Source organism: Eutrigla gurnardus (genome assembly GCF_963514095.1).
Source record: "Eutrigla gurnardus genome assembly, chromosome: 1".
NCBI lineage: Eukaryota > Metazoa > Chordata > Actinopteri > Perciformes > Triglidae > Eutrigla > Eutrigla gurnardus.
Window position 1 is genome coordinate 33066497 of NC_139915.1, and position 23964 is coordinate 33090460.

At 40.9% G+C, this 23964-nt stretch overlaps 2 protein-coding genes across 3 annotated transcripts; one reads left to right on the forward strand and one right to left on the reverse strand.

Moving 5' to 3' along the window:
- Positions 1-4745: 4745 nt before the first annotated feature.
- Positions 4746-14527, forward strand: cdhr5a (cadherin-related family member 5a). Its single transcript, XM_084012379.1, has 15 exons — positions 4746-4884; positions 6190-6362; positions 6882-6941; positions 7034-7160; positions 7247-7284; positions 8658-8744; positions 8876-8980; positions 9058-9243; positions 10226-10316; positions 10532-10629; positions 10709-10915; positions 11106-11219; positions 11306-11372; positions 11992-12152; positions 13175-14527. Exons 1-15 carry the CDS (start codon positions 4794-4796, stop codon positions 13751-13753), a joined length of 2184 nt encoding a protein of 727 aa, XP_083868505.1. The 5' UTR covers positions 4746-4793; the 3' UTR covers positions 13754-14527.
- A 1065-nt stretch (positions 14528-15592) lies between these two features.
- Positions 15593-21886, reverse strand: ctsd (cathepsin D). 2 transcript variants are annotated; one of them, XM_084004834.1, is made up of 9 exons: positions 21704-21884; positions 20278-20434; positions 18270-18393; positions 18053-18171; positions 17772-17971; positions 17284-17406; positions 17054-17198; positions 16229-16327; positions 15593-16106 (listed from the first exon to the last, which is right to left on the reverse strand). In XM_084004834.1, exons 1-9 carry the CDS (start codon positions 21763-21765, stop codon positions 15945-15947), a joined length of 1191 nt encoding a protein of 396 aa, XP_083860960.1. In that variant the 5' UTR covers positions 21766-21884; the 3' UTR covers positions 15593-15944. The 2 variants fall into 2 exon arrangements, with proteins under 2 accessions (XP_083860960.1, XP_083860959.1); XM_084004833.1 differs by having other exon boundaries at positions 17772-18171; positions 21704-21886.
- Between the last annotated feature and the right edge of the window lie 2078 nt (positions 21887-23964).

Sequence of the window (23964 nt, forward strand, 5' to 3'; positions counted from 1 at the left end):
GCTGCTGGTAGTATTTCATACTGATATTCCACTACTATATACTTTCATGGTGAATTACAACTGCTCCCAGTAGTTTTACTACTACTACTACTCTTCTACTACTATTACTGCTGCCCACACACACATACACACACACACACACACACACACACACACACACACACACACACACACACACACACACACACACACTGTATATGATAAATATGAGAGACGTCATTGGAGAGAATGAGTGATATTTCAGAAAGGTGGGGGCTCCTCCCTCCGTCTGGGAATGAGACTGAGTTTAAACATTAATAAGGTGACAGGGAGCGAGCTGATGGATGGGATGAGGCTAATTACTGAGGGATGTGTGTGTGTGTGTGTGGATTCATTGATTAGCCCTGACCGCCTAATGAAGATGAATGACCAGACAAATAAAGGAAAAAGAGACGGATGAAGACGCAGTCGAGCTCACTGCTGACTCCTTTGAAGTTCAGCTCTCATATGGTTTCATTAATACGGTTTAAAAGAAGACACCATCATTTATGAATGACTTCATAACTTGGCCCGTATTTCAGAAGTTGGTTCTGTTTAGTTCTGCTCTTCCAGCTTGTGTTGCTGTGAACGTGGAATTTTACCCCGAAACAGTGAATCCTTAGAGAGAAACACCGATCTTCATCTTCATGGGCTGAAGATTCCTCCTTAAAGGGACGGTGTAACAATTAAAATAATTTATTAGCTAAAATCTTCATTCATAAATAGGTCCTCATAAGTGTATAATTACCTCAATAATCAGATTCATACTCGTAAGTGAAGAATTTCAGATTTACATTACATTTACTTTTCCCAGATAAGAGCACTCTACAGTCCCGGGGTGCATCCCAAATCTCTTGGTTCCCTCACTCAGCACCTTTCCTTTTGTCTTAGCCCCTCCCCCTCTGCAGCAGGTCACCTGTTTAACAAGCACCTGCACACCAAGAGCTGTCTTCATACTTTTATATCCTTTATTCATCATCTGCTTCTGTATTTATTGAAGGTCTGATTGTGAATTAATTATTTAAAAGAAAACCCCAGAATAAGATTGTGTGTCTCTTTGGAGCGCTGAAAGGATTTTCAGCTACTGGATGAATTTTTTAGTTTTTTTTTTTTTTTTACACTGCGGTTCGTTCACACTCCGGCTGTGAACACAAGCGTCTGCTGATGTGTGATGATCCACCCGTCGGTGTGTCAGCCCGTTTCACTTCACCTCGCTGCTCAGAGTGATTCATCCTCACGTTCGCTTCGTGATCTCACACACACACACACACACACACACACACACCACTAACGAGCACTTCTGCAGTGAAGGGGTGTGACGCTTATTAATTAACTGTTGATGTACATTTTTATTCCAGTTATACACTACTTTACATTTACTTTACATTGACAGTTACATTGACAGTTACATTGACAGTTACTTTACATTTACTTTACATTGACAGTTACATTTACAGTTACTTTACATTTACTTTACGTTTACGTTTACATTTACATTTCTGGCATTTAGCAGATGCTTTTCTCCAAAGCGACATACAAATACGTACATTTGACGAAAGAAAGAAACAACAACATATCATCGGCGATAAAGTAAGAACTAAAAAATAGAAACAAGCATTAGTTCCTCGTCTGAGTAAAGTATACTAGTATATATATGTGTGTGTGTGTATAATAGTACAGCTAGGATACCTCCAGTACAACATTGCTATGATCAAAGTTCTACAGGGAAGAACGTAGAAGTGCAGAGTCTGAGTTTAGGGGAAATATTTCTATTCAACTGTAGTTTATTAAGGTTTTATGTATAAAGATTGACTCAATATAAACTATCATTTTATTTTTTACTTTAACACATACTTTTACTTGAGTCGTGTTTAGACTGCAGGACTTTTCCTTGCATTGGAGTATTTTCACAGTACTTTTACTTTACTGAAGGATTTCAGTAATTAACTGAAATATACTGAAACCCCTGGGTTTCATCATCATCATTGGATGGAAGTTGATTCCACCTCCTCAACAACTTGCTAATGAATTCTTCTTCTTCTTCTTCTTCTTCTTCTTCTTCTTCTTCTTCTTCTTCTTCTTCTTCTTCTTCTTCTTCTTCTTTAAAGGAGTGCCTTTAAAGCCCCGGTTCTCTCCCTCTCTGCTTCATGTGCAACTAGAACACTATTAAGTAGGTCTCTAATGAGATTAGCTTCTCTGCTAAACCCCACCGAACCCAAGTTACACTTACATCACCAAACACCGCACAAATTATTATTATGTAAAGAAGGGGGTCAGTTAAGAGTCCAAAGTTGTATCAACACGGGAAACGCAGACGATAACAAGACGAAGAGACGCTTTAATGCCTCTCAGAAACCAAAACGTTATAAAAAACTCAGTTTTCTTTTCCTCCATTAAGGGAAAATATGTCACGTTAACATCTGGTTCAAATGAGGTAGAATACAGGAAGTTGCTGTTCAACGGAGGGATTTCGAGGCTCTGGGAGGTGGATTTTGTCACCTTTGTCACGATATCAGAATTTCAAGAATCAATTATTGTGGCCTGAAGAATTCATGATAATAATATTATGGTTAATTGTGTGTTGCAAATCAATTTAGGGAGCCGGAGAACAAAAACATGATTGGATTAATCACATGATATTATTAGTATTATGTGTATTATTAGAAAGATATTAATACTACATCTTTATTAAACATTACAGCTAACTGTTTCCCTCTATTTCCAGCATTTATGCTAAGCTAAGCTAAGCTGCTGCTGTTTGTGGTGTGAAGATGGAGTTTTAGAAAGAAAAGCAAAAAAATCACACTTTGTTGTAACTTCTGTTTACTTATTTGACCTTTGTCTCATCCTTCCTGACAGGTTATGCTTCATACTTATTATTATAATAACAGCACTTTAAAAACAGAGTTACAAGGTTGAACCAGAATTAAAACGTCAGGTTTTAATGACGATTCAAAATAAAATACCCAACAATGATATCAGATCATAATTATAATAAAAACCCAATAAGACAAGTCCTTAAATTATTATTCATCACTTTGTGGTTTTTAAATGTTATTTTTTATATTATGTTTAAAGCTAATATACTTATATTATCATTTCCACATACTATATTTTAGTGACTATGAGTATTCTTTCCTTCTTCATCATCATCATCTTCTTCTCCTCCACATATAGTTGTCGAGGATAAATAAAGTTGAATTTAAATTTAAATTGTAGCCCTGAGAGTCGCCGGTGTTACGGCTCCTCCTGGTGGTCAGATGACGAAGCAGCATAGAGGAGCTGTGTGTGTGTGTGTGTGTGTGTGTGTGTGTGTGTGTTCAGTGTTAGTGTGGAGCATCGCTGCATGGAAACATAATGTATGAGCTACATGTAACAACACGACACTGAGCTTGTTGTTCCCACACAGAGGAGGTGTGTGTGTGTGTGTATGTGTGTGTGTGTGTGTGTGTGTGACTACTTAGTGCAATGCATGGCAGCCTGGCGTGTGCACAGAGCTGCCTTGTCCACACGTTGTATGTCCCGGTTGGTGCTCGTGTCCAACAGGACGATGAGGGAAACGTCTCTTTAATCTGTTTGTCCTTCACTCGGAGGACCAACTTCCTGTCCGTGGCCTTCGGAAAACATTCCTCTAAAACAAACAACACAACAACAGCTGGTCAGTGTAAAGTAAACGATGGACACAACAGTTGTCAGTAGATATAGTCACTCACCACAGTGAGGAAGCTACAAGTGCAGTAATAACTAAATGTAATGTCCGTCCAGTGGAGAGTTTTATTATGTAAAGTTGTGTTTTCTGACTTATTCTCAACTGTGAGGTCAGCGTTCTTTATGACACCCGGAGCATGAATACAGCAGCAATCTATTATTATGGTGTCATAGAGGAAGCGTACCCCCCCCCCCCCCCTCCATTTACCCACAGCTAAACAGTGTTAGCTCTGTCAGCAATGTTGCCATTCTTTAAGCTGTAAGCTGCAAACAGCCGGCTCAGCTGTGTTGAGAGGCAATAGAAATGTTCCCTGTCTCGTATATAGCACCCTTACCATTTATATCTGTCACATGAGGATATTTATTTGGTACTTCAGGTACACCCTGTCATCACTGCTGCTCTTGTTTCTATTGTAACCGCTGTTAGCACAGTTAGCTGCTAGCTGCTGGCTCAGCTGTCACCCATGTGGAAGCCACTAATATGCTTAGAATCTTCTATGCTCTTTTCCAGTTAGTCTCCTTAAGTCGATTAAAGGTTGTTAAATTCAACTTATTTCCAACAGTATCGCACATATTATGTAACATTGTTCTTAATTTGAAGCTATTTGAAGACTTTTAAAGCTGCACCGGCACATCCAATGGAAGTAGTTGTGAGACGTGTGCATCATTTCATTATTATACAGCTATATGTATGTATGTATATACACCTTGATTCAGGTCCGACCTGACGAGAATCCATCCCCGTGAGAAACATTCACAGCTGCCAACATTCCTCGGCTGGATTCCTCCCAGAATCCATCAGGGGCCACCAATGCAGAATATGAGCCGTCCGGGCCCAAAGCAGATGCAAGTATTTTCAGTGGGAGGCTGCGAGTCCTCTGCTGGCAGGCGCTTAATGCAATATGTGCCCGTAAGATGAAGTCACAAACATCGCGACTGTAGTCGACTCCCACTCGCCGGGCAGCACAGACGGGCCATTATGTGGACGAGTACCAGCTGGTACCAACGGGGCTCCTCATCCTCCTCCGGGCGACTTCATTCGCTTGTTCCCTCTGAGATCAGAGGACATGGAACTGAAATGGAAGAGCAAACCTGTGGACGTTTTCCTTGGATGCGTCGCCTTCGTCTGCCTCTGTGCGGTGTGTACGTCTGAAAGACGTGAGTAGAGCTGTGATCTCGGTCTTCTGTCTGCAGGTGATGATGAAGATGATGATGATGAAGATGATGATGATGATGGCAGGGAGGGATGTGGGTGTTGATGAGGCTGCAGAGAAACCAGCTGATGTTTTCAGTCTCCCTTGTTAAAAGTTAACAACAGTATTTTTTAGGGGGCCTGAAAACAACATTTGAATGATTTCACTATGTGCACCTTTTTCTTTCACGTCCTTTTTACTTATCTGAGGTTCCTGTGAACCGATGCTTTTAAAATAATTTCATTTTGTGAGATTTGTTTTCATTACATTATGAAAAAACCCTCAAACAAAGAGCAACACTCAGACGTATCAGTTACGTAATCAACAACAACAGCTGACAGCGATGTTAGCACTCGAAATCGACCCTCAAGGTTTGGATTCAGAACCGGGAATATAGAAACGAGATATAAGGGAATTAATTAGAGAGTGAAGTATTGGATGTTCATGTCTTCAATCCCTTCATTCTTACAAAAGACTAAGAAGCATTCAGACCAGAGCATCCATCACAAACAGCACAGTTTACGTCTTCGTTTCCCTTCAGCTGAGTGCTTTATTGATGGTGTCGTTGGGTATTATTTCACCTATTTTGCTTAATTTATGGTTATTTTATGGCCACGTCTATTTTATACTTTGTTTAATTTTATTATGCTATGAGGAGCCGGTTAATTGTCTTTTTAATTGTTTCTTTGTTTAAGTGAGCTGAGACAAATTCCAATAAATCACATTAATATGGGGATAAAGTTTTGAAGATTTTGTGTTGGATATAAAGCTCTGATTCAAAATTTGGATAATAACTATTTCACACAGATATAGGAGCTATATGTAAAAAATTAAATGTAAATTATACGTGATAATGTAATGAAGCTACCATTCTACTACTACTGCTACTACAACCTTCTTGTATTATTCTACTATTTCTTCTACCGCAACTATAACTTCTACTGCAACTAGTTTTATATATTACTACAGATACTACCATTGGTGGTTGGTGGTGGTGGTGGTACCTCCGCTTCCAGGCTTTATGCTAAGCTACGCTAACTTGCATGTGGTATAGCTCATCTATACCACGAAGTATATTTATCTTGTTGTAGTACTTAATACTGCAGTATTGTGTGTGTGTGTGTGTGTGTGTGTGTGTGTGTGTGAGGTCACACTAACTAAACAGACTTGGTCATAATGGTGTCATAGGTCTTTATCTCTGTAGTTTTTTCTTCACATCTTCTCTGATAACGTTGCACATCGTAAGTCACACTTCCTGTTTCCTGTCCAGTCTGCACGGTTCCCCCGGGGCCCGTGGCGGTCCCGGAGAACAACACGGCCGACGTCCAGGTGGTGAAGATCCTCTCCAGCGACGATGCGACGCTGAGCGTGACGGTGAACCCTGAAGATCTGTTCTACCTGAAGGGGAACGCCCTGATGGTGAAGAAAGGGCTGGACTACGAGGTCAGGGGTCACGACATGTTGTTTACAGCAAAACATTGGGAGCCTTTACAGGATTGTTTGTGTGTTTGTGTGTTTGATGGCTGTGTGTTTGTGTGTTTGATGACTGTGTGTTTGTGTGTTTGATGACTGTGTGTTTGTGTGTTGTGTGTTTGATGACTGTGTGTTTGTGTGTTGTGTGTTTGATGGCTGTGTGTTTGTGTGTTTGATGAATGTGTGTTTGTGTGTTTGTGTGTTTGATGACTGTGTGTTTGTGTGTTGTGTGTTTGATGGCTGTGTGTTTGTGTGTTTGATGGCTGTGTGTTTGTGTGTTTGTGTGTTTGACGGCTGTGTGTTTGTGTGTTTGATGACTGTGTGTTTGTGTGTTGTGTGTTTGACGGCTGTGTGTTTGTGTTTGATGACTGTGTGTTTGTGTGTTTGATGACTGTGTGTTTGTGTGTTTGATGACTGTGTGTTTGTGTGTTGTGTGTTTGACGACTGTGTGTTGTGTGTTTGACGGCTGTGTGTTTGTGTGTCTGTCAGTCTCTGTCCAGTGCAGCTCTGATGGTGTGGGTTCAGTGCAGCAGAGCTGGCTCCAGATCTGTGAGTACATCAACAACATCAACATGGGGAGGCCAGTAATAATGGAGATATAATAGAGATAATAGAGATATAATAATGTGTGTTACTTCAAGGTGAACGAGTCCGTGGAGGTTTTGGTGGAGAACGTGAACGACAACCCTCCGAACTTTGCACAAAGTCACTACGTCCTGGACGTGAATGAGGCGAGTACTGCCGGCGTCTCACCAGCGTTTGTTTCACGTCGTTGAGTCTGGATTCATTTATGTTTCACGTCGTTGAGTCTGGATTCATTTATGTTTCACGTCGTTGAGTCTGGATTCATTTAGGTTTCACAGCGTTGAGTCTGGATTCATTTATGTTTCACGTCGTTGAGTCTGGATTCATTTATGTTTCACGTCGTTGAGTCTGGATTCATTTAGGTTTCACAGCGTTGAGTCTGGATTAATTTAGGTTTCACAGCGTTGAGTCTGGATTAATTTATGTTTCACAGCGTTGAGTCTGGATTCATTTATGTTTCACAGCGTTGAGTCTGGATTCATTTATGTTTCACGTCGTTGAGTCTGGATTCATTTATGTTTCACGTCGTTGAGTCTGGATTCATTTATGTTTCACAACGTTGAGTCTGGATTCATTTATGTTTCACAACGTTGAGTCTGGATTCATTTATGTTTCACGTCGTTGAGTCTGGATTCATTTATGTTTCACGTCGTTGAGTCTGGATTCATTTATGTTTCACAGCGTTGACTCTGGATTTGTTTATGTTTAACAACGTTGAGTCTGGATTCATTTATGTTTCACAGCGTTGAGTCTGGATTCATTTATGTTTCACAGCGTTGAGTCTGGATTCATTTATGTTTCACAGCGTTGAGTCTGGATTAATTTATGTTTCACAGCGTTGAGTCTGGATTCATTTATGTATCGCAGTGTTGACTCTGGATTAATTTATGTTTCACAGCGTTGAGTCTGGATTCATTTATGTTTCACAGCGTTGAGTCTGGATTCATTTATGTTTCACAACGTTGAGTCTGGATTCATTTATGTTTCACAGCGTTGAGTCTGGATTCATTTATGTTTCACAGCGTTGAGTCTGGATTCATTTATGTTTCACAGCGTTGAGTCTGGATTCATTTATGTTTCACAGCGTTGAGTCTGGATTAATTTATGTTTCACAGCGTTGAGTCTGGATTCATTTATGTATCGCAGCGTTGAGTCTGGATTAATTTATGTTTCACAGCGTTGAGTCTGGATTCATTTATGTTTCACAGCGTTGAGTCTGGATTCATTTATGTTTCACAACGTTGAGTCTGGATTAATTTATGTTTCACAGCGTTGAGTCTGGATTCATTTATGTATCGCAGCGTTGAGTCTGGATTAATTTATGTTTCACAGCATTGAGTCTGGATTCATTTATGTTTCACAGCGTTGAGTCTGGATTAATTTATGTTTCACAACGTTGACTCTGGATTTGTTTATGTTTAACAACATTGAGTCTGGATTCATTTATGTTTCACGACGTTGAGTCTGGATTCATTTATGTTTCACGTCGTTGAGTCTGGATTTGTTTATGTTTAACAACATTGAGTCTGGATTCATTTATGTTTCACGTCGTTGAGTCTGGATTCATTTATGTTTCACAGCGTTGACTCTGGATTTGTTTATGTTTAAAAACGTTGAGTCTGGATTCATTTATGTTTCACAACGTTGAGTCTGGATTCATGTATTGATTCTCTCCTGCAGCTCACGCCGGTCAACGCCAGCGTCGGGCTGATCGAAGCATCGGACGTCGACTCAGAGCCGCTGTACTATCGCTTAGAGCCGGCAACAGTAAGAGCTGATTCCATGTTCATGTGTTTATGTTCATGAACGATGCTGCAAATGAAGAATGCTTTTATTGATAGAAATCCCTTGATCAGAATAAATTAATACATATTCCTTCTCTCTGTCTGTTAAACCAGGATAAATACTTCCGTCTGGAAAATATCAACACTCCAAAGCTGATTGTTAAAAGCATCCTGGACTACGACGTCGTGCAGAAGATCTCTCTGGTTTTACACGTGCAGGTACAATCATACCACGTCCAGGTGTAGCCGCTTCCCTTTGACCTTTTGACCTTGTGAATGCGTGTCACACGTTCCAGGACACGCTGGCCGGGTCTGCCTCGGACCAGCCCTTCTTCACGTCCGTGGCCACCATCGCGGTGCAGGTGAAGGACGTGGACAACCGGCCGCCGTGGTTCCAGCCCTGCGTGAGGACCACGTTGGGCCTGGCCAAGCTGTGTGTGAGCGCCGGCTACCGGGGCAAGGTCAACCTGACGGAGAAGGAGGTGAGCCTCCGTCAGACGGGTCCATCCACCAGCAGCCGAAACCCCCGACTTCCAGGAAACTATTCTGGAACTGTTTAATTCATTTAAGTATTTAAGACGTTAATGGATCACACTACATAATTACTTTCTGATGACATTTTTTAACATACGTTTTCAACATGCTAAACTTTGACCTTTTTCATGCCTTTTTTTGACATGCTATGATTTCATTTTTTCCATGACTTTTTTTCGACATGCAAAATTTTGACTTTTTTTGTGACTTTTTTTTAAATGCAAAATTTTGACTTTTTCATGCCGTTCTTCAACATACTGTATTTCGACTTTTTCCATTACTTTTTTTCTTGAAATACTATATCTTGACTTTTTTGTCTTTTTTTCTACATGCTATATTTTACATTTTTTGTTAATTTTTTTTAAACTTTTTTTTTACATACTATACTATTACTTCTTTCGACATGCTATGTTGTCAAATCAACAATAAACACAGAAAATACAACTTTAAACATATATTTTGCTTACACATTTTCCAAAAATCTAATTTTTTACTTGTTGTTATGTTATGTTAAACATCATTACCTTTTAACTCGAGTATCATTGAATTTACCAAACTAACAGTTGTGTAATATTTTAAGGAGACTTGGTGATAAAGTTGGAAATATTTTACTTTTTAAGTTTCGAGAAGCGCCTGAAAGCACCATTAGTGAGAAAATGAAAATCTCACATCAGTTCCATAAATTTAACATTCGTCAGTGTATATCATATTCTGTCAGGTGGCAGATGGGAGTTATTCTCATACTGGTGACAAATAGCAGAGAGAGGTGCTGATGAAACGGTGAAAACTGTCACTTCATCTAAAACTCTCCCTCGAGACGACGACACTTCTGGTTGAGAGATCATCACGTTTTACTATTTCAGGCTCATATGAGAAAAAAAAATCTCTGTATGAATGAATTCAACAGTGAGTGATGGTTTTAATCCACAGGACGGGCCGTTGGTGCTGGAGCCCGGTCCGGTGTTCGCCAAGGACGGAGACAAGAACCGGAGCGAGCAGATCAGCTACAGAATCCTCAGAGGTTTGAACTAAACAACACAAAGGATTTCTATTTAACAGCAGCATCTTAGAAAACTTTCACAAACCACCAGGGACAAAATATGCATGTAGGACATCAGTTTTTATTCAAGTTTTTGCATCGTCCAAGCCCTTAAACATCTTACAACAATTTGAAATACATATATTTTCTCCGTCATGCTTCTTGCAGTCAGTGATGGCATTTTCTTTCACCGTCAGGAAACGAGGGAAGTATTTTCCAGATTGATGAGGAAACGGGAAACATCTCCATGGCTAAAGCTGCGGACATCGTCGGCCCGATAACGCTCACTGTCCTGGTAAAGAAAACATGTATTTTGTTGTTCTGTGGTGATTTGAATGGAGAACATAGATATAACTTTGGCTTTGGCCCGTCAGGCGTCGCAGGTGACCAACAGGGATCAGTTCGCCGTGACCCAGGTGACCTTCGACGTGATGAAGAAGAGCAGGAACCCTCCTCGCTTTGAGAAGGAGCGATACGAAGGATTCATCTACAGCAACTCTGTTCCCGAGAGCATGATCCTCCGAGACAGAGGCACCAACCGGCCCTTCAGGGTCCGAGCTCGCGATGAGGACTTCGCCACTGTGAGTGCAAAACCTCCCCTACCTTTAGAAACTGGTGGAGACTAAAAAAGAGCTGAAAGAGAGAGAATATATGTATAGCTGAAACATAAATACTCGTTTCCCCCTCGTGGTTAGAAACGTCTTAATGCAGCTTAATACTGGAATGAGTTGATTTTGTGCATTTCATCATGTTTGTGTGTGTGTGAGACAGGGTTCAAACCCAGATATGAAGTATGAGGTTCAGTACAGCAGCTACGTCAACGTCACCTCAGACGGTTTCGTGATTCTGAAGAGGATCGTGAAGACGGAGTCCTTTGCGCTTCAGGTGATGGATGTGTTAACGTTTTTAAATTGAGCTAAATTACTAGAACTTTGTTTTTCAGATGTACATTTTTTCCCCCCTGAATGCAGCTCAGAGCCGTTGACACCACAACAGGGGAGTTTGGAACAGCTGCCCTTTCTGTTCAGGTCATACCAGGTAAGAGCATCGAGGTTACTCTCTGATATATTAGATATAGATTGATATAGATTATCTGATGACTGACAGTGCAGGAGAGAACTTTTATTTTATCTGACTATGTTATGGGCGTCTCTCTGCACTCCAGCAAAAACCATCCTGATCCAAGGCATCATCACGGAAATAATAATGTGGAAATATATCATTAAAATACCAAGTATAGTATGTCCAAAAACTCATAGACTAGTATGTTAGAAAGAGTGTCATAGTGTAGTGTGTTTAAAAAAGTCATACTATAATGTGTTGAACAAAGTAGTGAAAAAGTCCTAATATAGCATTTTTTTTTAAAGTACAATAGTGTAGGATGTCAAAAAAATATCATAGTTTAGTATGGCGAAAAATAAATAAACAAATAAATAAAAAAGTCCTAATATAGCTTTCTTTAAAGTACATAAAGTCATAGTATAGTATGTTGAAAAATAAATAAATAAATAAAAAGTCAAAGAAAAAAGTTAAAACTCATAAAAAGAAAGTCATAGTATGACGTGTCGTAAAAAGTCATGATTAAAGTCATAGTATAGCATTTTAAAAAAAAAGTCATTTTCAAAATGAATACCTTTAAATATTCCCACATCTGCAGCGGTGGCCATCCCGTCCCCCTCAAACATCGGCTATCGCCCCGGCGACATGGCGCTGCTGGGTCTGGTGATGGCGGCGCTGCTGGTGCTCTGCCTCATCGTCATCGGCTTCCTGATCTCCCGCCTGTGGAAGGGCAACGCCAGCGTGGACAAAATCTGTGAGGTCAGCATTTCTTTTCCCCTGTAACTCGGAAACGCCGCCATCACATCAGTTTAAAGACAGAGCATCGCTAACATTCTCATGTGGAAGGGGAGTCGGAAATGAGTGTTCACAGGTCAAAAATAAAACCCACGTCAACCTGGAATCTAAATTACTTTCACTTTCGAGACCCAGGAAGTCTTAAAGTAAAAGTATTTTTTTGTTTTACAATAGAGAGATACTTTTGGAAAGTTCTCTTATTTGTATGGAGCTAAAGCCGGGAGGTGATTAGCTTAGCTTAGCATAAAGGCTTGAGACCGGGCTGAACTGCTAGCCGGGCTGTCCAAACTGAACAAAAATAAATGTTAATTAATTAGTAAATGTTTTCGAAGAGAACAGATCCTCACATGACTTCCATGTAAAACAAATGCTGTGTTAATTATTGGTGGACACGTTGTTGAAAGAGCCAGGCTAACAGTTCCCCCTGCTTCCAGTGTTTGTGCTAAGCTAAGCTAAGTGCCTCTTGACGTTGGATTTCCCCAAATTGTCTCTCTTGCTGAGAAATAACACGTATCAAGACTTCCTGGGTAATTAAAAATGACATAAAAATAATATTATTCCGCATAACTGCAATGAAGGAGAATGCTGTTATAATTTAAATTGTTAAAAACAAAGGAAACACACTGAAAAACTTATATTCCAACATCCTCTTGGTTGTTTTGCCTTATAAAATTCTTACAGTATCATCAAGTCATACACACCCCCAGAATCAGCACAACCTCGGCTAACTGTGTGTATCAATCAATAAATACTTATATACACTATAAAAGGGGATTTTAGCCAATAAATTAAAAATATATTAAAAACGCACCTTGAATTTTTTGTTATGATGCTCTAAAGACAATGTGATCTTTAAGCTACAATGGGTTTCAGAGGGTTAACTGACTTTATTTAAATATAATAATAATTAAAAGATTCTGATCATTATCAGAATGATCAGAATCCTCTCTGATGACCTCTCTGATGACCCTCTCTTCCGCCTGCAGTGCCTGGGCCCCTGCCTGAAGTCGGACCGGCCCCGGTCTGGCCACCGGGACTCCCTGCAGTACACCAACGACGGCTTCCAGAACGAGGGCGACCCGAGCCGTGGTGGCGGCGGCGGCCGGCGCTGGAACAACGTCCTCCCCAGACGGAGCACCTTCCCCCAGGCTCGGGGCCGCGTCATCCCCCTGGAGAGGCGGAGCCGCCACTGCTCCTCCTGCGGCGTCTACGCCAACCACGTCCCCAAGGGGAGCCCGGCGGCGAGAGCGTCCCGGAGGGGCCGGGGGGACGGCGACGAGCACTCCAAGAGGTCCATCCTCAACAAGCAGAGGAGGAAGGAGGGCCAGAAGTCGGTGTGGTTCAAGGAGAGCGAGGACTCCTCGGACATCGAGGTGGAGATTATCCCGGACACCGTGGCCCCCACCGTGGAGGAGGAGACGGAGGAGGAGCTGGACATGGAGGGGGTCGTCAGGGACCCGGCAGCGCCGCTGAGGGAGGCTGAGAACCAGAGCACAGAGCCTGGCGAGGAGCAGGACTCTGGGGACTCCCAAAAAGAGAAGGGAGAGCAGGAGAAGGAGGGCTGACAGGCAGAGGTCAGAGGTCAAACTCCCGTCGGAGGACCAAACTCAGCTGTTTGTTTACCTTGTCACCTTTTTTTTTTGGAGACGACAGAAGTCCAGCTTCCAACGTGTGGAGAAAACCTCAAGAAAACGTTCAAGGATCCAAAAAAAAGGTGTTTATTTTATACTGTGAGAATCTTAGAAGACTAATTCACTTTATACGAGAAAATCTTCTTATTTTACAAAACAAATGTTGGGAAAATCAGATTTAGATAAACTGGTTCAAACTGCTGGTTTGTTTACAATTTACTGATTTTTTACCATGTTAATGTTGATGAAATCACTTTCTAATGAGGCATCATTTATTAAAAAAAAGAAGTAATTAGGCCTGCAACTAACTTCTCAATATCGATTAATCTGCTGATTTTTTGTATGTAAAATAGCAGAAAAATCTATTTTTTTTCTAAATAAATATGTCTTTAAAAACCTGAAGATATTCCATTTACTATGATGTACAAGGAAAAGCAACTCATTCTCATTTTCTAGTTGCAACAAAGGTCTTTATTAGTAATGAATTCATTATTTGTTAATTTATGAGTAGCTAGATTCATTTATAAGAACAACTTTCGGGTTGCCAGGTTTGAAAACATCCTCAACTAGCAGCTTAGAGTTCTTATAATAATCTGTTATTACCTGATGAACTAAAACAGGTGTTTACTTATTTTTAATATATAAACCATTAAATTGTGTATTAACTATTAATAAAGCCAGTATTATTAGTAGGTTTTTTAGTTTTTTTATAAAAAGGATGCCTTATTAGAAAGTGGTAATGACTGTGTTGTGTTGGATTTATGTGATGTTTGGATTTATTATTGATTGGTCAGGTATTTACTTCCCATCTGGTTATTTGAAGTGTGTTTATACATTGAACTGTCAGGACATTTACAATTTATCTATTTGCCCCTGAAACATAAAAACGCCACGATATTTCACCCTTTACTGCTCGTCGGCTGATAACATGAGTCAGCAAAAAAGGGGCCACATTTAGTCGCCGTGGTGATGAGCTTTACTAAACTAAGATTTTATAGTGAAGACAAACTTTTATCTACTGAATACTAAAACGGCTGAGGGGACATTTTTACGTGGACTGGATTTCTATCTTTAAGTAAAATAACTACTTTCATGGTTAATGTTTAGTTGACTTTTTGTACATTAAAGTGAGGGAATAATAAAGTTTGAAGGATTTGTTGAGTCTTGGGGATCGCCTCGCTGCTAATTTCATTTTAATTCTCAGATTTAAAGAGAAAAAAAATGTATTTGCCTTCCTGCCGTTGGATGAGACGGTCGACATTATTCTCACATCTGTACACCAGATGTGAAGTTACCGTTAGCCTTGATTAGCTTAGCATTAAAGTCGAGCTAAAACAGTATTTCCAGTGAAACAGGATCGGCAGGAATTTGATTTGATCGTTGCAGGTAGGGGTGAGTATTGGCAAGAACCTCACGATACGATACGTATCACGATATTGCGATATAAATAAAGATGAAAACACAAGTACCTGTATATGTACATCAGATGATATTGATCAGAGGACAAATTGAGTCAAAACTATTTTGTTCAAAACATCCTCTCCATTTTATTAATTCCCATGAAATTCACTGGAATAAATATTGAAAATAAAATATTGTATTGAGCGGCAAAGTATCGCGATATATTGCCGTATTGATATTTTTACCCACCCCTAGTTGCAGGTTAATTAAATTACGTCATATTAGATGAAATTGTTTTTCCAGGAAGAAGAACACTTCTTGATTTTGATATGTAGCATTTAAACGTTTCCACTGAGGGAACGGAGGCGAGACTCGTTTTAAAAACACTTTATTCAGGCCAATCACATACAGAGACATATCAAAGTCAGTAGTCGAGGAACAGAATCCTCCTAAAATGCAACTTAAAATCCCTGATTTAAAAAAAAACAAAAAAAGTGGGGGCAGTACCGTTATCATCAACTGATCCCAGATCATGTCCACTCGTCACAACCTAACCCTCAGTCTGTCACACTCACACACTGGCGTCCTGCCGACTCCTCGGATCAGTGCGTTGAGGCTCTACACAAAAACATATTGCTATTTACGGTTTGATTGCAAAGCAACAGAAAACGTGTGCAGATATTCGTTGTTGTTCTGTACTTGGTACGCTCCGCTCCGGCGCCGCTCACTTGGCCTTGGCGAAGCCGACCCTGTTGTTGTCCCGATCGAAGACGGTGTAGTACGGCCCGATGAACACATCTCCCAGAATCCACAGGGGCCCGGCGGGGGCGGGGATGTCCAGACCCATGAAGCCGCTCAGACACATGGTCTTTCCAGCCTGAGACACCTGGAGAATTCAAATAGGAGAAAGTCAGAGACCGAAAGAGAGTCATCGCTGCTCAAACTAAGCCATGCTTGTTATTATGCACACCACCGCTCCCTGCTGGATGCAAACAGCACTGGTCTCACCTTGAGGACGTACTGCTCTCCGGTGAGGGAGTAGGGCAGGCCGCCCACGTTGAAGGTGATGACGGGCAGCGACGGGATCTTGTCACAGCTCACCATGTACTGAAACAACCAAAGTCCTTCTTTAATACGCTGTAGTTAGAGACTAACATGTCACATGACCTCCATGCACACAGACGAGGTGTCATCAGTCCAAAGTCATGGTTTGTTAGGTCCGTCTGCAAGCAAATAACTTGTAAAATGCTTGTTTTCTGAATGGAGTCTGGGTGGGAGCTAGGCTATGCTAACACTGTAGCTGCTCCGTGAACATGGGAAATAACTAGACATAAATGACCTTTAAATTCATTTTAGACTTAATCATTTTAGGACCTTGAGTATAAAAATATAAATCTCATATTCTTTCTCATTAGTTGTGGAGTGAAATATTCATCGCATTATGCAAAAACACTTAATTTATAGAGCGCTTCTCCAAACACAGACGCTTTAGAGAAAACAAACAAACCTAAAAAAACAAATAAGACAAAGAACAGATTTTAACAGATTATAGTTTTGCTTTGAGGAGTTTATAAAATCATATTAACGATAACTGCGAGCAGAAATCCCATGAAAATAAATAAATAAATAAATCTTTCCCACTTCACCGTCCTGTCTGTTACTCTCCCCTCCGAGTCTACTGGTTCCTCCTGAAGGCGTCAATCTTAAATAAATCGATCCTGTTCCCCCTAAGAGAGCTGGTCTCTGTAGTTCTGAACCCAACGAGCCGGATGACGTCGTATGTATCCGACCTTATTGATCCCGGCTCGGCAGAATTAAGTCGGGTGCTCTCACCTCGCCCTGGATGAGCGGCGTGGCCCCGATGGCCTTCTGCAGGGCCTTGACCTCGGCGGAGGGGCCGGTGATCAGAGACGTGCCGGTGTCCACGATGGCCTCGCAGCCGCCCTTACACAGACTCAGCTGGCTGCCCACGGCCATCCTGTTACACACAAGTACACACTCAGCATCCCGGGCAAGACTCGATGGGAAAGCCTCATAGATTCATCTCCGTTTGGAGCGCTCACCCGTCCATGTGGACCTGCCAGTAGGCCTGCCGGGACACGTTGACGTAGTGGAAGTCGCCGGTGTAGTATTTGGGGTCGGTTCCTCCCAGCAGCAGCTCGCCGCCGGGCTCCGTGTCCGGGTTCCTGAGCAGACGGGAAGCAACATCAGCATTCAGTCACGGGAGACGAGTTCCACCAACCACAAATATTTTAATCAAAGCAACCTGCACTATTGTGCTGCATATCAAACTTTATTTTTAATGTAACATATGAATGTAATAAGTACATGTGGTGAACATCAAGTAGACAAGCATCGAGGTTAACGTTTGTTCACTAGAAAAGGGCTAAATGTGAATTTTATTCTATTTATATATCACCAAATCACAAACTATACCGCGTGTCATTTGTGACTAAACTATGAGTTTTAAATGTATTTATCTACATCTATTATTATTTTTTGGGTATACTACGACATGAGCCTGAACAGCAGCAGATACACGTTCCCTCACCTGTTCAGGTAGAAGGAGAAGACGTTCTGCTCCACCTTCTTCTGGCTCATGATGTTGTCGAAGACCGGCGCCACGCCGTCCACGGAGATGCGAGGGTACGCCATGCCGAGGATGCCGTCGAACTTGGCGGCGATGAAGGCGACGCCGGGCTGCTTGATGGCTTCGCCAAACAGCTGCTCGTTCACCGAAAGGTCTCCGATCTGAAAGAGGAGACGGCAAATAAAACGGGGAGCAGAAAACGATTCGCCCCTCACCGTTAGCGTGTTTGAGTGTGAACTCACAGTGCAGGTGTCCTGACTGAGGTAGCCCGACAGGCTGCCGGATCCATACTGGATGGCGAAGGCGGTGCCGTTCTTCACGTAGGAGCTGGACTTGGCTGAATTGTATTTGTGGTGAAGCACTGTGGGAGAAAAATAAGAATGGAAGCGTTTAAAAACACCACAGAGACGTTGTTGCCCAGCCAACGAGCAGCGCTGCTGCCATGACGACCAGACTCACGGCAGGCGATGTCCAGGAGGGAGCAGTGAACGGAGGGCACCCACAGGTTGGAGGAGCCGGTGTCGAACACCACGGTGAACGGCTGAGGAGGCGTCCCAAGGCCGATCTCCCCGTAGTACTGGGCCTGGACACAAACCAGGAGAGGACGGGTTGGTCAACGTCGTCAACAACAACAACAACATGAGACGGGCTGTTCCAGGACAAACACAACAACAGAACACTTAATCACCAGCTGATCTTGTGTTTTCTGGAGGAAGAGAGATTACAATAATCCATCGAGGCAACAAACTGGTCATTTCTACTGAGAGCAGTAAACTGACCTGAGCTCTGTTCAAACAAGGAAACACATTTTAAAAACTACGCAAGTTGGACCTCGGAGTGGAATGGTTCATCTTGGATGAAGTTATCTTGAATAATTAAGAAATAAAGTAAATAGAAACCATGATCAGCTGAATGCAGTTTTATCATTTAAATCATTAAAGGCCATATGTTCTCCTCCACTCGTCTTTAACAGTCAGAAACTCTCTTTTTTCATTATTAAGAAAACTTGGTCCTATCCTATTATGATTTCTCCATCGCCCCACGTGAAAATCAACTCATAAAAATCAAGATTCTTTCATAAATCCAAGAAAGCCGGTGTGTTAAAGGATTACTTCATGACAACAAGTCGTACAGAGCGAGAGTCTCTGGTCTAATGATTAAAAACAACAACCAGGTTAAAACCAGACGATCCTCTCTCTTCCATCTCTCAGTGATGAAGATGAGGATGAAGATGACGAGGCCTCACAGCTGTTTGTGTCAGCGAGAGTTAAAAGAGGAAGTGGGTTAAAAAGTTACAGAGTCACATCAATAAATCACTGATCATCATCACAACAGATGATTAAAAACGTGTTCATGTGATCGTCGAGTCATTCGAGGCCTTGAAGCACTTCCTTCTGAACGAGTCACGTTTTAATCTGGTGATGGTTTCACCCAAATTAGAGAAAATAAAAAAGTCATCGCTATCGAGATCTATTGGGGTGGTCTGAGTTTTGTTTGTCCACGTTTTGAGGCTTCAGTCGGTTATTTCCTCTTTTGAGCAAATATGGCAATTAATGTAATTTTTGGTGCTTTAAAAAAAAATAAAATTTGAGTTATGAGCAACATTTCCTCGCTGTCACAGGGCTGGACGTTCTATTGATATCATAAGTGTTTTTTTTATTTTTACACTCTGTAGCAACTTCCAGTCTGTGAAAAGCACTCCATATCTAATCATTCTAATCTAACTATTTTTATTATCATATTTTTTGATGCAACAACTTGAATGTGTTTAAAAAAATGAAGAATTGTGACAATTTTTTGTAAAAATGAACATAATCCTCAACAAAGTACTTAATGTAACAGAAACGGTGTCTAAATGACCTAAAACTAAAGCAGATTTACTGGACAATTATCTTCGCTTTATCTATCGCTCAACATATCAGTCTAACTCTCGTCACCATGGTTATCGTTATTAAATCATACATTATTTACCCCCAAAATAAGGACAACCTACGAAAGATGACTCAGCTGAACGCCACTCAAAAGGTCAAATATTTCTACACAATAAAATAAAAATGTATTCTTTCTGCTTTCACGATCTTGAAAGACGGACTGATGTCCTCGCTCATAAATAAAGAGGATGATTTCCCCCATTTACATAAACCTGAGAGAAAACAAGCTTCCCGTCAGCTGACGAGGACTTAAGGACAACACCGAGTCAGCTGTCTGACGGTAATGATTCCCTTTTCTGTCGCGTCACCTAATTATTCGGTTTCAGAATGAATTGTTCTGCATTTAAGGAGGATTTCACGGTCGACGGGTAAAGTCTGATTTCCCGTTCAGCTGGGAGGATTTACAGAAAAAGCCGAGGAGGCGGTGACGACACAAGAGGACCTTTGTTGTGGTTCTCCTGCTCCCCCCCCCCCCCCCGAGAGCAGTGCATTATGGGGGAAGACTTGAAGAGTCAGCGGTCCGGAGCGATGCTTACGTCGAGGTAGTTCTTCAGGGTTTCTGGAGTGGGTCCGTTACTGGCCGGGAAGCCAAAGTTGTACTTCAGGGAGTGTTTGTCGGCCAGAAGCTCCTCGGCTCTTTTCCCCGAGTCGGTCAGCTCACGTCTGATGGAACGGAATTTCTTTAAGGGAATTCTGAAATAGGGAAGAAAGGTGATTTGTTAATGTTTTATTAGATACATACACACATATGAAGGAAGTTAATACAGTGGGAATTAAGTAATCATGAGGCGTATTCATGAAATACAAACAACCGTGTGGCCGTGCAGATAAGACTTGACCCACATACTCCACCTTATCTGCAGCGTTTACCTTTAGAGTGATAAACACTCTGGTGCAACTAAGGACAGGACAATATGGGATTTCATCACGCATCAGGATGGAATATTTAAAAACTCACGATCACCGAGTATGGTGAATTTACATTAAAAAAAAATACAGGATACAAAAATATTTATCCTATATTTATGCAGGGAAACCACATGACTCATGATCATTTTATTTTAGATTTGTTGAAAAAGTTCTATCTGTGATGCAATAAAAATATAAATAATTGAATGTCATTCAATGGAATCATGTGTATACATTGTAATTAGCATTCGGTTTAATGAAATTAACAAATTAGTTTGTACATGGAATTATTTTAATTTATTCCCACCTTCATAAATTAACTTGAAACTTCAAATTTTAGCATTTATCGAAATCAAAGTATATAATAATGATCCATATCATGACAGAACATTTTGACCATAATCACCCTAATACTTTTACTTCAATACATTTCATTTTTAAAGACCACTTCTTGGTTCTTCTTCCATAGAGAATCTACTGTCCAGCAGGTGGTCGACTAGTTTCATTCACTTTCATGATGCAGATTTAGAAATATGTCACAAATCAGAAATCACCCATTATTGTTTCAAACGCAAAATATACCAGTTGCATTAAATCATGACACATTGATTCATACTTGTGAGAAACGCCCTGGTGGATCCTGCACACAGCAGTTACATGTTTAATCAATTAAAAACTCACCCACGTGACCCATGAAGCCGATTCAATAATCAATAAATAAAAATCATATAAAAAAAACTTAAAGTGGAGATGCAGCACTGGTACTGGTTGAACTGGTTTTGTTCCAGTCTGCAGAGACGTGGTGGATCTCATGCAGCAACTTGTCACATGACGTCACAACAAAGACCGATAAAACACTCAGCTAGCGCGTTAGCTCCGTGAAGCTAACGGTAAGCTAACACCTCCTGCCCCTGCGTTACAGGTACTCTGGGCTTTTAAAACGCCATATTTGTGTTTCTGTAGCGAACCGTGAGGTAACGCTGCAGGCTAGCTAGCAGCGGCTCTCACACAACCAGTTCACGCCAATTAAAAACACTTAACGGAGCTTCTTACCGGACGAGCGCGTCGTTGGTCAGGGCTAACGCCGAGAACACGCACAGCAGCAGAAGTCTCATCGTAACGGTGCAGGAAATGTAAAAATATTAAAATAAATCACGGACTCATGGACGCGACGGTGACTGAGCAGTTCAGACTTGTTATGTCCACAAAAACTGCCGACTTATATCAGCTGACTCGGAGGGGAGGCGCAATCACGTGAGGCTGAGTCCGCTCCAGACGCGTCACTTCCGGCGTTTTTTTTTTTTTTTTTTTACATTTTATTTATTTTTACAGATTCAGAAGTCATAATTTCTTATTTTAAATCGTATCTCAGATCTTACATCCAACATAAATAAAACTCGGCGGCGTCTGTTACACTTCTTCGTCGCGTCGGTTTTTCTGCTCGTGTCTCCACCGCCCCCTGGTGGCTCACAACGCGTAACTACACGCGTGCTTGTGTTCTGATTGTTTTATTGCCGCAATAAAAGTAACATTTATATTTAAAAGTAGACGTAAATTAGCAACAGCCTCGGTAAAAGTATATCTAACAAGTAAAATCATATCCATATGAAGTGAGAGCAATAATGTTACTTCCTGTTACGTTCTTTAAAATATTGTTTAAATTTAAGACAAGAGAGGTCTTCGTTAATGACATACAGTTTAATAAAGTGTAGAAATGTTATGACAAATAGGCTACAATATTAATAACACGCTTAAAAGATAACACATTTTTGTACATAGTGAAAAAAATCAGGATATTGTAAAGACAAATCTGGATTGATGCAGCATCTTTCTGAAGAAAAACACATCTATTTGATATATTATGTAATGCTTATTTTTTGTAAATGTTTATATTTATAGGGGGAAATGTTCATGAATCAAGCCAACATTCCTGCACTTTTATCACACACTCCTAAAGCAAAATGTAATCTGATGGCATAGACGCATATCTCTCATGTGCTGAGTCATGGTTAGGAGCAGGAGATTGTTGGATTATCTGTGGTATCGCACAGCCACATCCTGTTTTTCGGCTAATTCACCTCCTGAAGCTGCTGCTGACACAATGTTGTTTTAAATAATTATATTCAGCTGCATCTGCAGCTTCAGATAACGTTTAATATTTACATCCATCACCCCCGGCAACAAAGATTTACATTAAAAGAGGCCATAAATATAAAAGTGTTCGTTATTATTAGTGTTAGTTCAGACTGGATCGTCATGAATTCGTCAAGGGGAGAAGATGCTAAATCTACATTATGATGTTAAATGTTTTAAATCAAAAGTTTGATATATAATGTCGGCGTTATGATATAATAAGTCATTTATAAGTCAAACTCGTCACCTTCTGTCCTCAGGACTCGTGTCGCTCCATCAATGAGGAACTCATCAAGCATCTCTCGCTTCCCTTCGTCTGAAGTTGTTCGTGTTCAAACCAGTCAGTGGTTTTCATTAAGAACAAGAGAGACAGCAAACGCATTATTATTGTTAAAGTAAATCTAAATGGACGGCAATGTCAGTCAATGGGTGATCATGGTCCCCGGGGGATTGCGTGTTTAATTAGTCATACCTGGAATTAATGAAGACATTAATGCTTCCCTTCAGGGGGAATTCTATTAAATTATTATTATATCTTATCTTCATTTTTAAAAAGTCCAGCTGCAGTGAAACTTTAACGAGCTGTAATATATATATATGGAGTAAATATATATATAATATATAAATATATATATATATAAATCAGAATAAATGGATGATATTTTAATAAAACAACATTGTCATGGAGTTTATTCAGTTTTTAGTGGCCTCTAATTACCACATACATTTCATGGTCATTTCTAAACTGGTGGACAGACCTGCAGGCGTGTGGCATGATGGGAAAAAAAGGTCGAGAGAACCATGAGGACGTTCGGTAAACGGAGAAGAGGAACCGGGTCACGTTGTGAAACTAACCGACGGGGATGTGACCTCACAGGAGCTTGAGAAACGCTGACGGCAACGGCAACTTCACTGAGCAACCATCACGTCTCCTGATCACCAGGACAAACTAAACTCCGTCTCTGCATCACACGGTTCAACGTCGTTGCCGTGTCGACAGTTATTGAAAAACGCAGAGTCATGACTCGGCTACATCCAATCACGCAGCAGTACATGTTTCCTTCTTTGCACTGTGTGAATTATTTATGTCCTAGAAGACGACACAGTGCTCATCACACACACACACACACACACACACACACACACACACACACACACACACACACACACACACACACACA